Raw genomic sequence first — 14,976 nt, 5'->3', positions numbered from 1 at the left:
TTAAGTGACTTGCCCAGGGTCACACAACTAGGAAGCATCTGAGGCCAAATTTGAACTAAGGTCCTCCTGACTACAGATGTGGTACTCCATCCACTGTGCTACCTAGCTGCCCCTGGACTGTAATTTCTCATTATCTTATAGCATATATACAACATTCAAAATGTAGAGACATGCTATAAGGGAACACAGATACATATCTTATATAAGATGTATAAGACTCAGAGAGAGTAAGAAATAAAATTCTACTTGCCAAAGACTATAGAAAGCCAGCTTTCTATATTAACAAGGATTTTGAATGGTGTTTTATGGCATCGGACGAATAAGAAAGAAGCAGAAAATTGAGAACAGTCAGACTAATGGTTAGCCCAAAGCTGCTCTGTCAGACATGGAGCTTGGGGTTTATTTTATACAGTATTCAAGAGCCTTTTCTTACAAAGCCCATTGGAGTTTGCATTTGCACAAACACATCAAGGTTACAGAATTACATTATGATTAGTATATGGCTTACAAGAAATTTTCTCATGAAGATTATGCCCAGATGAGAAAAGTCCCAAGGTTAAAAATGAGCCTCATTTTATCTAAAAGTTATTTTAGTAAAAGCTTCTATACATCAAAAGATATCTTTAAAGAATGAGCCTTTAAGATTGTGGGGTGTGAGGTGTATTTAGTCATTGGAAAGTACCTAAGGGAGAGCTGTCTGTGTCTGTCCACAATGTCCTTGGAATGTCTGGAAGCAGGGAAAAGAGATACATAGCAGCTTCTGCTAATTTCTGCTTTTTTCAGCTTGGAAAAATTGTTAAATCCTTAATTGCTGGTTTACTATATGGTACTTAGAGGCTTTCTAAAAAACTTAAGGCTATCCCAGAAGATTAAATTGATATATTTTCAATAATAAAAGGAGCCGCCGGGAGGGGTCTAGATTTTTATCTCAGATATACCATCTACAATCTGACCTGAACTTTTCAGGTCAAATGAGTCAATATGTGGCCCTGCCAACTATATTAACCTTGATGGGGTCCAGATAAAAATATCTATTAAAGACCCTATTTCTCTCAATGGCTTCCAACAAAAGACAAAGCATAAATCAACTCAGCAAATGTTATAGTTCACTAATTTCAGTCCCCATTTAGGATTTCCTTGAAAAAAATACAGGAATGGTTTGCCATTTCCTTCTCCAGCTCATTTTACAGATGAGGAAATTGAGGCCAACAGGGTTCATTGGCTTACTCAGGGTCACATAGCTAAGAAGTATCTGAAGCCAGATTTGAATTCTGGAAGAGGAGTCTTCCTGACTTCAGGCTTGATACTGCACCACTTATCTGCCCTTATTTAGTTACAATGATTTAAAGAGATGAGAAAAAGCCGTAGAGACTCTCTTGGATGTTGGCATTACTACCTCAACTTTTATTGTGGGGCTTGGTTTTTTAACCAGTCCCCACACTGGGGAGGGAGAAAATACCAATAGGGCCATATTGATTGTGTCCCCTCAATATGAATCTAGGCCCTTCTGAGGAGTATGTGGCTACCCAATGCCCACAAGGACCCCTCCAACAAAAGGGGTTCAGGGTCTAGACTCACCAGAATCTGTTTTCACTTGCTCTCTGATTCTAACTCTAGAGTAACTCCAGGAAGATCTCCAAAGCAAAGCTTAAAATAGAACCCAAATCTAGGCTATCCCAAAACTGGGTAACAAAGTCATATTGAGGCAGCTAGGTAATACAATGGACCTGAAGTCAGGAAGACCCAAATTCAAGCCTTTCTCCAACATATACAAGCTCTGTGGCCTTCTGCAAATCTCTTAACCATTTAGTGTTTTAGATACCACACCAAGACTATCAGTTGCACAGAAGGTGCCAACCAGCGTTGGATAGAAGATTCTCCATCTGGGAATCCTTATACTAAGAAAATCACAGGTCTAGTTCCTATCCCTTTGTACTTGTCTCTCTTTAGCATAGATGTTTCTCAAGAGAAAGGGTTGTTTTAGTCTTTTTATTTGTTTCTCTAGCACCTAGCCCAGTTAATACCTGGTACATAGTAAGCACTTAATAAATGTTTGCTGAGGGGCAGCTAGATGGTTCAGTGGGTAGAGAGCCAGACCTGGAGACAGGAGGTTCTGGGTTCAATTCTGGCCTCAGCTAGTCCTAGCTGTGTGGCCCTGGGCAAGTCACTTAACTCTAATCATATAGCTCTTACTGCTCTTATGCCTTAAAACCAATACTCACTATTGATTCTAAGACAGAAGGTAAGAGGTTTCAAAATAAATAAATAAATGCTTGTTATTGTGATTTAGACAGTTCAATGCATTCTGAGGACCCCGGGCCCTTTTGATCCATTCTGTAACTGAACAATCCAACATGTGCTGTCTTTCCCAATAAGATGTGTGAGCTCCTTGAGAGCAGGAACTGTTATCTTTTCGTATTAATATTCTCAGTGTTTAGGACAATATTTGGCACATAATATAAATGCTTCTTCATTCATTCAGTAATCTGAAATCTTTTCTCATCAGCATCAGGTATGCTCCTCATCTGATTCCAACTACTTACTAGGAAGTAATGTTGTGTAATTCTTATTACTACTATTACTTTGTGGCATGTCTTGTATCATTCTTTTTCTTTTTCTGATTTCTTCTGCCTATTTTTTCAGGTTCATATAACTTTGCTCTCCAGCTGGTTTATAGTTTCCATATTGGTGGAAATTTTGTGTTTTTTCATTTTTTTTAAACCCTTACTTTCTGTCTTAGAATCAATACTAAGTACTGGTTCTAAGGCAGAAGTGCTGTAAGGGCCAGGCAAATGAGGTTTAGTGACTTGCTATGGAGTACCTGAGGTCAGATTTGAACCTAAGTTCCCCTTTCTCCAGCCCTGGCTCTCTATCTGCTGAGCTACCTAAATGCTCCTGTTTTCCCATTTTTTTATGCTCCCCTATGACATCTACCACTGTGCTTCTCATGCTGCTTAACCAAGCAACCACAATTTGTTGGGAGGGCTTAATAAAGTGAGAAGAAATGCTTTAAAGGGGCCCTGAAGCACAGCTACCAATAAAATCATATGACTACTTGGCTTAGCTGGCAGCAGTTAGACTTGGATTTCAGGAGGCTTCTCTGGAACCTTTGAAAGATACAGTTTTATGATTGGTTTGTGGTAAATATTATTTATAGCCACAATGGAAAGAGTGTGCATGGTATCAGCTCATCTACAGATCAAGCATTGGTCTTTTTAACTGCAGCCACAGTCATAAACCACTCTGTTGTGGGTAGGGTCATGCTCTGTGTGTGAAGAGAATTGGACAGGACAGAGAGAGAATGATGGAGACTCCTGTCTTGGGCAGCTTGGTGAATATGATAGGGAGACTTCAATCACCCCACACTCTGCTGAATTCAATGTAGTCTAAGGGGAGTAGGAAAAGACATTCACTTCCCCCAATACCCTCTGTTTTCAAAGGCTGAGTGTTGCTGTTGCTGCTTTTCTCACACCCATTTTCTCCCAGAGATCGATAGCCCACATCCTGCCACATCTAACCTCTGCCTTGCGCTAGCTCTGAGGTGGCTGCTTCCTCTGTGGAGGAGAGGAACCAGGCTTCTGCTCATACACCTTCAAGAGCCTTTGATTAGTTGTCATTGGCGAGCTCAGAGTGTGGTAGTGTTTGTTGCCTGTTGTATTGTGAGAACCTCATACCCCAGAGTCCCTTGCCTTTTTCCTTTCATCCCTCCACTTACCTCCATGCTCTTTCTCTGTCTTACACTCTTCCTGAGCTTTCTGTCCCCTTGGTGACTGTGACCTGAATCCCTCACTTTTCTTCCCATTGTCTATAAGGAGTCATTCTCTTCCTCTGGTGTTACTTTTACCTAGAGGAAACTTTTGGTCTCAAAAACCCTGTACCTTTTCAAAACTGAGCTTGAAAAAGTTGCTCAATTGCTCTTCAGATGTGATAACATAATAGCTTTATCAAATCACAGTTGGGAGTTTTGTGACAAGAGGTCTAATGGAGGATCGGTGAAAGAGCTGGATTTGAGCAAAGGCTCTGCCATCCTCTAGCTCTGAGACTTTGAGCAAGTCCACAGAATCACCAACCCCAGAGCTGGAAGGGGCCCCAGAGTTCAAACCTGTAACTGAACAAAGAGTGGTTATCTTGCCACCTATCAAAGTCTTCTAGGAAGAGGGAACTCATCTTATGAGACAGCCCATTTTACTTTGGGATAGCTCTAATTGTTAGGAAGTTTTTCCTTAAATGGAGCTGAAATCTTCTCTGCTGCAAGTCCCACCCAGTGCTTCTAGCTTATCCTTCCAGGACCAAAAGATCATGCTGTAGATCTCTTCTTCCTGAAAGTCCTTCAAATAATTGGAGATATCTATCACATCAGCATGGTATAGTAAATATAAAAGTAGATTTAAAGTTAAAGGATTTGTGTTCAAATTCCAGCTCTACCATTGTGGAACTTCGAGTAACCACAACCTCTCTGAGGCCCAGTGCTCTCGATTATAAAACCAAGAAATTGGACACCAAGAACCAAACAAATTGAAAGCCCTGATATGGAGTCAGAAAACCCTGAATGAGTACCAGCTATGTTATATACTATTTGTGACACAGCCATGTGACTGTAACTTCTCTGGACCTCAGTTTCCTCATTTATAAAATGAGGCAGTTGGACTAAATAATCTATAAGATATCTTCTGACTCCAATTCCATGACTCATGAGATGATCAGGACTGAGTGCAATAGGACTGCTATTTCTACTTCCAATTGATCTTTTGAACCTAAGTATAGAATTTTACATGCATATCCTATAAATTAAATTTTATTATACTTTTGTCCTTTTGGAATCTTTTTGGATCCAAATCCTGTCATTCAATACACTAGTTGTTCCTCAAAACATTGATATATTTATAACTTGATAAGACATCTGTCTCCACCTAAATGGAGATATAAGAAAGAACCAAAGGCAGATTCTTAGTGTATGTTATTGAAGATCTCCTGCCATATAGATCCTTATTTCATTACACCCTAGTCTTTTTTTTTTAACCCTTGTACTTTGGTGTATTGTCTCATAGGTGGAAGAGTGGTAAGGGTGGGCAAGGGGGGTCAAGTGACTTGCCCAGGGTCACACAGCTGGGAAGTGGCTGAGGCCGGGTTTGAACCTAGGACCTCCTGTCTCTAGGCCTGACTCTCACTCCACTGAGCTACCCAGCTGCCCTACACCCTAGTCTTTTAATCAATTCTAAATCCAGCTAACTTTACCTAATGAGACTATCATCCAACCCATTTCTATCCATCTTTTCCATACCATGAGATACCTTGACAAATGCCTTGCTGAAATCAAATATGATTTTTAGAAAGTTAGTGTTCTTTTCTATAAAATAGAATGTTAATATTTGTACCTGACAGAGTTTGTTAAGGAAAGCTCATATTAAACTCTAAAGTATTGTAGAAGTATGGTCTTATAGCCAAAGCTTGAATGACTTTAGAAGTCATATACTCTTAATCTTCCATTTTAAAGAAGAGGAAATCAAGCCCTAAAGAAATTGTGATTTACCAAAGGTTCTACAGGTATTAAGAATCAGGTAGGATTTTAACCCACAATCTCTTAATTTAAAATCAGTACTTATCATCATCATTTGGAGACTCAAGGAAGCCAGGATGTTCAAAAGGCTAAAGAATTCTTTGAGCAGGGGTTCATCCAATAAGAACAACTCTTTCAACTCAAATGTGCTTTATTGGGTTATCTCAGTCTACATGAAGACTAGAAATTTCACAGAGAAGGTAGGCAAGATTGAGCTGGAGGAAGTATATGGAAAGTTCTGGCACTAGACTATGTGAAGGACAGAATACTTGAAAACATTAGGCATGCTAGGTTCTAGAGTATACCAAAAGAGTGGCACACTAGATAGGGAGAAGGGGTTGGAATTAAGAGTACTGGGACAATTTTGCAAAAGAAAAAAAAGAAAGCAAGAAAAAGGAAACAAGAAAGAGCAGACCTTATACCTTGGAGTATGAAAAGAATGAGTAAGGATTCAAAGATTCTAGAGCTTTGGGTTGATTCTCCAAGGTTGATGTCTATTTCTATTTCCATGATCCATGATCCATGATAGAAATATTTCTATTCCATTCGATCCATGATCGAATATGGTGACTTGTACCACTTGTGCCTTGAAAATATAATTTCAACACTAGGGGAATAGTTATATTCTATGGTTCAGGAATTAGAGTGAAAGGCAAGAAAAAGTGAGTTGAGGATAAGACTGTGGGGACAGAGGAGCAAATTCCTAGAATTGGAATCAATGTTTAGAAAAGAAAAACATTTCCTGTTGGATGCTGTAGTTCTGGGATGCTCGGGTTGGAGCAGGAAGAGAACACCCAGTAGGAATCCCAGAAAATGGGCTGCAGTGAAAGCAAGGGGTCCTCAGGAGTCCTCAGATGGCTCTCTGATTCAGGCCAGCATACAGTTCCCGTTGACCTTTGCGGATGGGCTGGAGTGGAATAGAGATGAGGATATTAGTAGAAAATAGAGAAAGGCATATTCTAAAGGGGAAGCATATTCCCCAAAAGAAAAATCTTAGGTCTCTAACATCTCTTATTTGACTTGGATCCCAGTCTTCCTCACTCCAAGTCTATAGAGCCTCTATGTCATTTATAGGTCTACAATTTTAGTGGTGTAAAAAAGTCCATCATAACATTATGTTTGCTTAATGATTTGCCACTTTTCTTAAACTTGTGTTATTCTTTACTTATTTTTTTGCCAATAAATGAAGAGGCCAGAAATTCCTAAGTATTCTAAGTTTTGAGAAAAGGGGAAAATCAAAGATGATGTGAACAAATAAGGGAAATATTCTGAGAACATTTCCATTTTTTCATTGGATGGTGGCTTTAAAGTATTCCCTAGACTCAAGGACAGTTAGCACTAAATCCTCAGTCTTCAGAACCCTCAGGCTTAGATGAGCAACTTCATTTCATTCCTTGTCTCCCCTGCCTAGATCCCAAAGACTGAACTTTTCCCCCCATTACCTCATAGTCAGGGTTGGGAACAGGTGGAGGCCTCTCCTTGTTTGCTCCTACAATTCAGAGGAAGGATAAGAGATTTATTTCCAAGAAGGAACTTCTGAGTGTCTCCATTGTTCCCAGGCCAGTGCACCATTCATTCCCCCTACCCCCTGGCTTTCTTCTTTCTTTCCCTTTGTTTTAATGCTTTTAATGTCCCCTTTCCTTTTTTGGATTTTCCTCTGCCCAGTATACTCTACACTTCTTTTCACTGGGAAAGAGAAGGGGTAAGGTAGTAATAATAACATCCATATTTATTTGTACTTTATGGTTAATAAAGAATTTCCCTCACAGTAGCCCTGTGAAATAGTACAATTGTCATTTCCCTCATTTTATAGATAAGACAACTGTGGTTCTGAGTTGAATTCATGGCTTAGTGTCACAGAGCAATGTCAGAGATGGGGTTCTCTTGATTATCCAGTAGTCCTTTATTCAAAGACTTCATGCTCCAGCCTAGGATGAAATCAGACTGCCTCAGAGAGCAATTAGATTTTGGAAGAAAAGAATAACTAGGATAACACACACTTTTTCAGTGAGGAAAGAAAAATCAACAATTTGAGACATTAGAATACTTTGCCTAGCCCTTGCTATCTTTGGATTTGTGTTCCCAACTCCATAGAAATCATTCCATTTTTGATCTTATGGTTCCCTCTAAGCCAACCAGGTCTCCTTATGTTGAAATACTCCTTTTCCTGTCTACTGTGATTGTAGGATCTTACCTCTAGTCTTGCCACCAGCACCTCCCCCTCGAATGGGCTTGCTCTTGGCCTTTTGCTTCTTGCTCCAGTGATATACCAGAAGCAGTACTCCCAGAGTGATGAAGACATCAGCAATAATAATCCCAGCCACAGTCAGCACACCCATCTCCAAGCAACCATGACACACTGTAGAGAAGAGGGAGCTAATATGTCAGTGGGAAGATTCACTTGAGGGCATTGATGGAAAGAAGAAAGGAAAAGAGAAGGGGCAAAGGAGAAAAGAAAGGATGATTATCCCTATATATTGGCCTCTTTGCCATGAAGAACTCTTATTCTCTAATTGAGGAGGTTTGGGACCTCTTCTGAATATCCTCTTGTAGAATAATTTTCATTCTCATCCTCTGAGTATGCCATTTATTTTATTAATAAGTACTCTCTGATTAAGTATGAGAAAGCAAGTGATAAGTGAAAGCTTACTAAGATGGAGAGTATGTAAAAAGATATTCATACACAGAATCCAGATTTCCAGAATATTAAATCTAGAAGGAACTTTAGGGATCTTCTAATCCATTTTCTTCATTAAAGAAAAATCCTTACCTTTAGTCTTAGTTTTAATTTTTTTAACTCTTATCTTCTGTCTTAGAATCAATATTGTGTGTAGGTTCTAAGGCAGAAGAGGGCTAGGCAGTGGAGTTTAAGTGACTTGCCCAGAGTCACACAACTAGGAAGTGTCTGATACCAGATTTGAACCTATATCCTCTGGACTCCAGGCCTGATGTGCTATCCACTGTCCTCTCTAGCTACCCCTAATCTCTTCATTTTATGGGAAAAAGGGAGCCCCAGAAAGGAGAACTGATTTGCCTAAGGTCATCTGGTTATTAAATGGCATTTAAACCCAGTTAGCACAACCTAGGCTTTCTGCTTTCTGATCAATTCTCCATTCTCTACACCATAGTTTCTCTTTGCTAGTTTCCTGGTCATTATGGTGGTATCAGAGATGTCGAGCTATAATAGACATTGAAAGTTATCTAGATGAAGTAACTAAAGAACTGATATTTTATAGAACCAAAAGAATTGGAGGTAGGTGAGTGCTGATAAATGTTTAATGACTAGCTTTCCATGAGGAAAAAATGATCCAACATACTTTTAAACTTAATCTGAATTATTAACATTTTTCTTCATTGCTTTCTTAAATCTAGGTAATAAACAAAAGAAATAAATGGAACCTTGATTTGTAATGTTTGCCAACTTATGAGATATAAATGCTCACACTGATAATTTAACAATTGACTCTGGAGAGTCAGTTTAAGCTGATTCCAGGACATTCTTGAATTTAGAGGATTTAGTGGAATTGAGGAAAGAAGAGGCTGGGGGTTTAAGTTTTTGAGAGTTCAGATCCATTAAGATATTCTCTTCCCCAGAGCCTGATTTCTGATCTCTTTTACCTCTTGCTTTCAGGTAAAGAAAATAGCCTTCATCTGATGGACTGGATTTTTTTTTACAATTGAAGTGGCCGCTATATTCAGTCTCTGAGTCATCTAGGATGAGTTGATAATTTTCCACACCATTTATTTCTATATTATTTTTCTTCCATATTATAAGCTCTTCTGATTTCTCAGGGCAGGTAAGTATCACTTGGGTTCCTGAGATGTAGACTCCAAATTCTGAAAAACAGAAAAGAGGAGAGAGAAGAGGAAAGTTGGAAGTGGAGACCAAGGTCAGGTGAAAGGCACAATGCTAACAAAAGAGTAAATCAGGCCCTTATCTTAAATTTCTCTTCCCAGTGCAAAACTGTGGAATGCTAATGAATATTTAGTATGGGGTATGAGATGGGAAGGGGAGAGGTGCCAATGACTCATTTAAAATATATCCTAAGACTAAGATTCTATGGTATGTCACTGGGGATGAGGGGATAATTAGAGTAGAATATGGCAAAGAAAAGTCTCTTGGTCTAGAGTTTCCCAATTTATAGCCCATGAGATATGGCATAGCCATAACTAAAAATCCTGGCACTTGGAGCAAATTCAATTAGGGGACAAGGAATGGCATCATTACAAAGGAAATTCTGAAAGCTGGTGGAGTTCTACTGGGAGAAAGAATGACCTATTCCCCCCCCCCAAATAGAGCTTCCCTACCCTCTATGGATGGTGATCCATGGGAAACAGGTGCAAGGGTTATAGAATAATGAAGTTAATAAACTGAAGTGCTTGTGCAGAATGGCCCAGCAGAGTTCTTGAGGTGAAGTACAGGGATGGAAAATGGAGGTCACCTTTCAGGACTGAAAGCACATCACTCTGCACATGTTCACATTCCATGGGGGCTCCTTGGAACCAAGCCCTGTTCACCCTGTGCTATTTACAGTTCTGAGAAATGGGGATTAGGCATTTAAGACTGACATGCTCTTCACATCTCTCTGCCTTAAATTGTTTCTTCTCTCCAGACAAACTCTAGACAAACAGTGCTAATAATCATAACTCCATTTATATTGTCTTTTAAAGTTTATAAATCATTTTAGTAACTCTCAGACTCCCCCTCAGTGGAATCCTGGTTTTTCTTGAGCTTCTTGTTGTGTTGGTTAAATGGATGTTTATTTCATTGAATAGAACTAGATGAAGACCTGAGTTCAAATTCTGAGTCTTCTACAGACTCAAATTGGAAATTTGGAAAGCCTATCTTGAGCAGATGTAGGCAGCTTCCCTGTCTTTCTTTGTAACTCCATTTCTTCATGAGAAGTACTAAGTCCTAAAAGTGCTATATAAATATCAGACATTATTATTTGTAGTAATAATAACTGAATGCCATTGAATATTTTTACTGCTAAAGGCTCCCAGGACATTTCCATTTAACAACTACAAAGACATTTTAACTCCCCTTTGAGAGAATGGAGGAAAATTAGGTTCCACAGATCATAATCAACTCACTGTATTTCTGAGGATCTGAAAAGAAAAAAGAAAAAGGAGTCAGAGAACTTTGTTGCATGTAGAGCTTTTTTCAGGAATTTAAGTTTAAATTCTATAATATCTGAATACATGTATATTCTTAATAATGTAGAAACACTCAAAACATTCATATGCAAATATGAGTTCATATAGCTAATAGGGCACAAAACCTCATAAATCTTCTAGTCTGTCCCTCTGCCTTTATGTAAGACCATATACAAGCCATCTCAGACATAGAAAAAAATCTGTTCTGAAAGATAAAAGATTCCAAAATCTTTCTTAAACACCCCTCTTTGTTTAACTCATTGGTATTCTCCAAGGGGATCAGAAAGTGCTCTCGACTTTAATCACATCTTGGACTTCATTTTTCTTTGTTTTAATTTAAAATGGCAGCAGCTATGGTGGAGGGGGTGGGGGTTGGGATTACATCAGGGGTATTTAATCTCTATGTGTCATGGACCCCTTCGGCAATCTGACAAAGCCTATGAACTCCTTAAAATTATATTTTAAAATGCAAAGAATACATAAGATTAAAAGGGAAACATTATATCAAAAGAGAAAAAAAATTTCTTTTCCAAATACATAGACCTCCTCCCCCAATCTATCTGTGGACCTTGGATTAAGAACCCCTGCATTCGATGATCTTCAGAGCTAAAATCTTTGCTCTCAGGAAGTTCTACTATTCAGTTAACTCAATTCCTTACAGTGGAGATCAAGTTCATAGTCTCTTATTTCGTATATCATTCTTTGTGTAATTTCCCATTGGAAATTTAACCAATGTAATACAATTAGATACCTAATTCTGTGCCAGACACTCTGTTAGGAGTCGAGCATACAAAAACAAAGAATGAAACAATCCTTACTTCCAAGGATCATACACATCCAAAAACACTTAATGGAGCCCTTAGATAATGTAGCATACATGCATGTACAAACATGCATGCACACAGATGGGAGAAACCAGACATGATTATAGACATTTATACACACATAGTATGTGATAAGGACCTATCCAAATATACCACATAAAAACACTCATGTAAATACAGAAACTTTCAATTCCATTTGAAAGCCTCAATTCTTTCCTTTAGAATAGCTAGGACTCCTACATTCTTTTGTGTTTTAATTTTCTGGATCAGAAAGTCTCTTAATTTGTAGGTAAAAGGAAAGTGAGTCTATAGTGGAGCATCAATGGTGATCTATCTCTTTGGGATGCTTAGTCCTGTGGGAGCATGAGAAATGTTGTGCCACCATAGCAGGTGAAGGAAAAACTGCCTTACCTTCTTCAAAGTCTTCCCCTGAGACGCAAGCTGGAAAAGAAGATGGAGAGAAAAAAATTAAGCAAACATTGTAAGTGGTTGGAATTCTAAAAGGAAAGGGAAAGTATCTTCCAGTCATACCCATTAAGAATCTCTGAAGTCAAATCCTTCACCTTCTCACAAATGGAAAATGGATATTCTTACCCAATAGGCAATAAGATATTGCCACAAAGGTCCCTGGTGCTTAGCGGCCTTTGGTCACTACAAAAGTGGGCTATGAAATGTTTCATGTTAAGCTTAAAAATATATATAAGGCAAACCAAAAGTGAAGAGAGTGGGGGTCAGGGATTGGAAACAAGCCTAAGTCTACCTCTTTGGGTGCTAGAAAAACAGCAAGTAGATTCTAAAACCTGAGTCTCCACTTTGAAAATTATTCTCTGTCTGAGGGAAAAACCAAATCCTTTTTGAAAGCAATATTTGACCAAAGAATTGGAAATTGAGGGAATATCTATCAGTTGTGGAATGGCTGAACAAATTTTGGTATATGATGGTGATGGAATACTATTGTGCTGTAAGGAATGTTGAGCAAGATGATTTCAGAGAGCTAGAAAGACCTACGTGAACTGATGCAGAATGAAATAAGCAGAAATAGGAGAACATTGTACACAGTAACAATATTGTGGGATGTTCAACTGTGAAAGACTTAGCTACTCTCAGCAATACAATAAGCCAGGACAATTCTGAGGGACTTAGGACAAAGAAAGAACTCCAAAAGAAAAACCTCCAAAGAAAGAACTGTTGGAGTTGGAATGCAGACCAAAGCATATGATTTTTTCACCTCAGTTTATTTAGGTTTTTATTTTTGGTTTTGGTTTTATATGATTATTCTTTTATAAAAATGAACAATATGGAAATATGTTTTGTATGATAATAATGTATAACCCAGATCAAATTTCTTACCATTTCTGGGATGGGAGGGAAGGGAAGGAAGGAGACAATTTGGATCATATAACTTCAGAAAACTTATGTGGAAAATCATTACATATAATTAGTAAAATAAAAAACCTTTACAAAAAAAGAAAGCATTGTTTGATGGCTCTCACTTTTGATTCATGTTTAGGCAAAAATATTATAATTCATGCTTTAACACAAACTATTGCTTCATTGATGGCTCATTTTTTCCACTTGTTTTGTGTCTGAGGCAAAGGCTGAAATGCATTTTAATGATGCTTACTAGTTGTGTGATTTTGAGAAATTTGTTTCACATTTCTGAGCCTTCTTTGATTCATCCATAAATGGAGATAATGATACTTATTCAACCTCTACCCTCCAATCAATCAATAAGTATTTTAAGTGTCTGCTTTGTGCAAGAGGATGAAACAGGTCCTGCCCTCAAAGCTCTATGGTCTATTAGAGGAGATGGTATGTATAAACAGTGAATATGAGATAATTTCCTGGAACATTGCTTTGGTTCTACCAGTTGTTTTTGTTTTCCATTCCTTGATAACACATAGTTCTTTTTTTTAAATTTATTTTTCTGTGTATGTGTTGTTTCTACCCAGTAGAATGTAAGTTCCCTGAGGACAAGGACTGTTTTTGTATTCCCAGTATCTGGAACTTAGGTGCTTAATATATTCTTACTGGATTGAATTTAATTGAAATATGAGCTAAAAGTTAAATTAACTAGAATAAACTTATTATTTGGTTCTCTGTATCAGGCAGTGTTCAGTAGATTAGAGAAATGGTGAGGAAATATTACTTTTAGGTTTCCACTAGGCCTCCAAGGTTCATTCACTATACGCAGAAATGACTTGGAATAATTGCATTGCTATTCACTCTAGCTTTTACTTTCTAAAGACTTTCTGTGTTTGGGTCTGCATTTCTCCTTAGACACTAGACTTTAAAAGGATCAGAGGCAGGTTGAGGGATAGCCTTGGGATGCCAAAACTATTTGTCAGTGTGTGTGTGTGGGTTCAGGTCATCAGGGTTCTATCCTTCCCTGGAAACATGTAGAAAGATTATCTGCCCCATTAACTTCTGGGAAAATGCTCTACAGATCCCTTGGAGGAATCTCACCTTACCTCCTGGTAGCTTCTGACCATAGATCAGAAAAGTAAGGGTACTGGCTGAGACTCTGGGATAGAAACCTTTTCTGTGAGAGCATGGAGCTTTATCTAAGCCTCCTAACCGAAAGTCCATCAGCCATTTTGTCTCAGACTTCATCTTGTAAATGTTAAATATATTCTAGATTCTACCTCAACATCTGACTCCTCCAGTATAACACTGGACCAAAACTAGATGGACTTTTGAGGATAAAGTCTAGCTTTAGCCAAGTAAATCTTTTTGTACTAGCTTATCAGGCCTCCGAAAGAGTTTGTTGAGTGTGAAAGAAATATATTTTTTAAGGGCAGCCAATCCCTTTTGCTTTCCAGATAGGGTCATCCCAACCCCTGCCTCTTTTCCTCTCTGGGAGAGGAAACCCTTTCCAGGAGGCTCCTGGAACAAAGAGTTTTCTAATTTTTGACATCTGGAGCCCCAAGATCTAATTTTCTACCCTGTCTCAGTTTCTCTCAAACACCAGTCATTCTTCACTTCTTGTGAGTGGGTTAGGGCAGTTGGTGCCCATAGGTACTGTTGGACATGCCTGTGTGCCTCCCCCAGCCTTCCTTCATACTGCCCACTCACCTGAGAGAAGAAAGAATCCCAGCACAGTCCAGAGAGATCCCAACTGCATCCTTCTCTGTTGGGATCCTTGACCCAGCAGTCAGGTTTTGGTGGGGTTATTTCTTCTGAAAAAGTAATCTTGGGGGTCGTTCAAAACTCCTGCAGGAAGGTGAGGCATCCAAGGAACATCTTTGTCGAATTCTGCTCAGAGTAGGAGGGAGGTGGGGTTTCAAGAGGCCAGAAATGGGCACCCGAGGCTAGAAGGGGAAGGCGGGTTTCTGAGTCCCACACAGGAAATGTGTATGGGCTGCTGAGACTGCATGACGCTGCCATTTGGATATATTGAAGGCAGGGGGCAAACACCTGGGGTGATTGTGGGAAGAC

The 14,976-nt window shown here is 38.8% G+C and overlaps 1 protein-coding gene across 1 annotated transcript; it reads right to left on the bottom strand.

Annotated features, from left to right (window-relative positions):
• Nucleotides 1-5,690: 5,690 nt before the first annotated feature.
• On the bottom strand, nucleotides 5,691-14,684 carry CD3E (CD3e molecule). The gene is made up of 7 exons (XM_044666363.1): nucleotides 14,614-14,684; nucleotides 11,950-11,979; nucleotides 10,652-10,666; nucleotides 9,176-9,394; nucleotides 7,752-7,916; nucleotides 7,000-7,046; nucleotides 5,691-6,464 (listed from the first exon to the last, which is right to left on the bottom strand). Exons 1-7 carry the CDS (start codon nucleotides 14,660-14,662, stop codon nucleotides 6,408-6,410), a joined length of 582 nt encoding a protein of 193 aa, XP_044522298.1. The 5' UTR covers nucleotides 14,663-14,684; the 3' UTR covers nucleotides 5,691-6,407.
• Between the last annotated feature and the right edge of the window lie 292 nt (nucleotides 14,685-14,976).

This window comes from Gracilinanus agilis, chromosome 3 (assembly GCF_016433145.1).
Source record: "Gracilinanus agilis isolate LMUSP501 chromosome 3, AgileGrace, whole genome shotgun sequence".
Lineage (NCBI taxonomy): Eukaryota > Metazoa > Chordata > Mammalia > Didelphimorphia > Didelphidae > Gracilinanus > Gracilinanus agilis.
Note: the sequence above shows the minus strand (reverse complement) of the source record. Positions and strands in the feature narration are given on the sequence as shown.

What these genes read in the sequence shown, in the direction of transcription:
- CD3E (XM_044666363.1), bottom strand. Translation starts at nt 14,662, where the DNA reads ATGCAGTTGGGATCTCTCTGGACTGTGCTGGGATTCTTTCTTCTCTCA. An exon ending in TCTTTACCTGAAAGCAAGAG is followed by an intron (nt 7,917 to 9,175) that starts GTAAAAGAGATC and finishes TCTTCTCTACAG; the next exon opens with TGTGTCATGGTTGCTTGGAG. An exon ending in TGCTGGTGGCAAGACTAGAG is followed by an intron (nt 7,047 to 7,751) that starts GTAAGATCCTAC and finishes TCTGAATTGTAG; the next exon opens with GAGCAAACAAGGAGAGGCCT.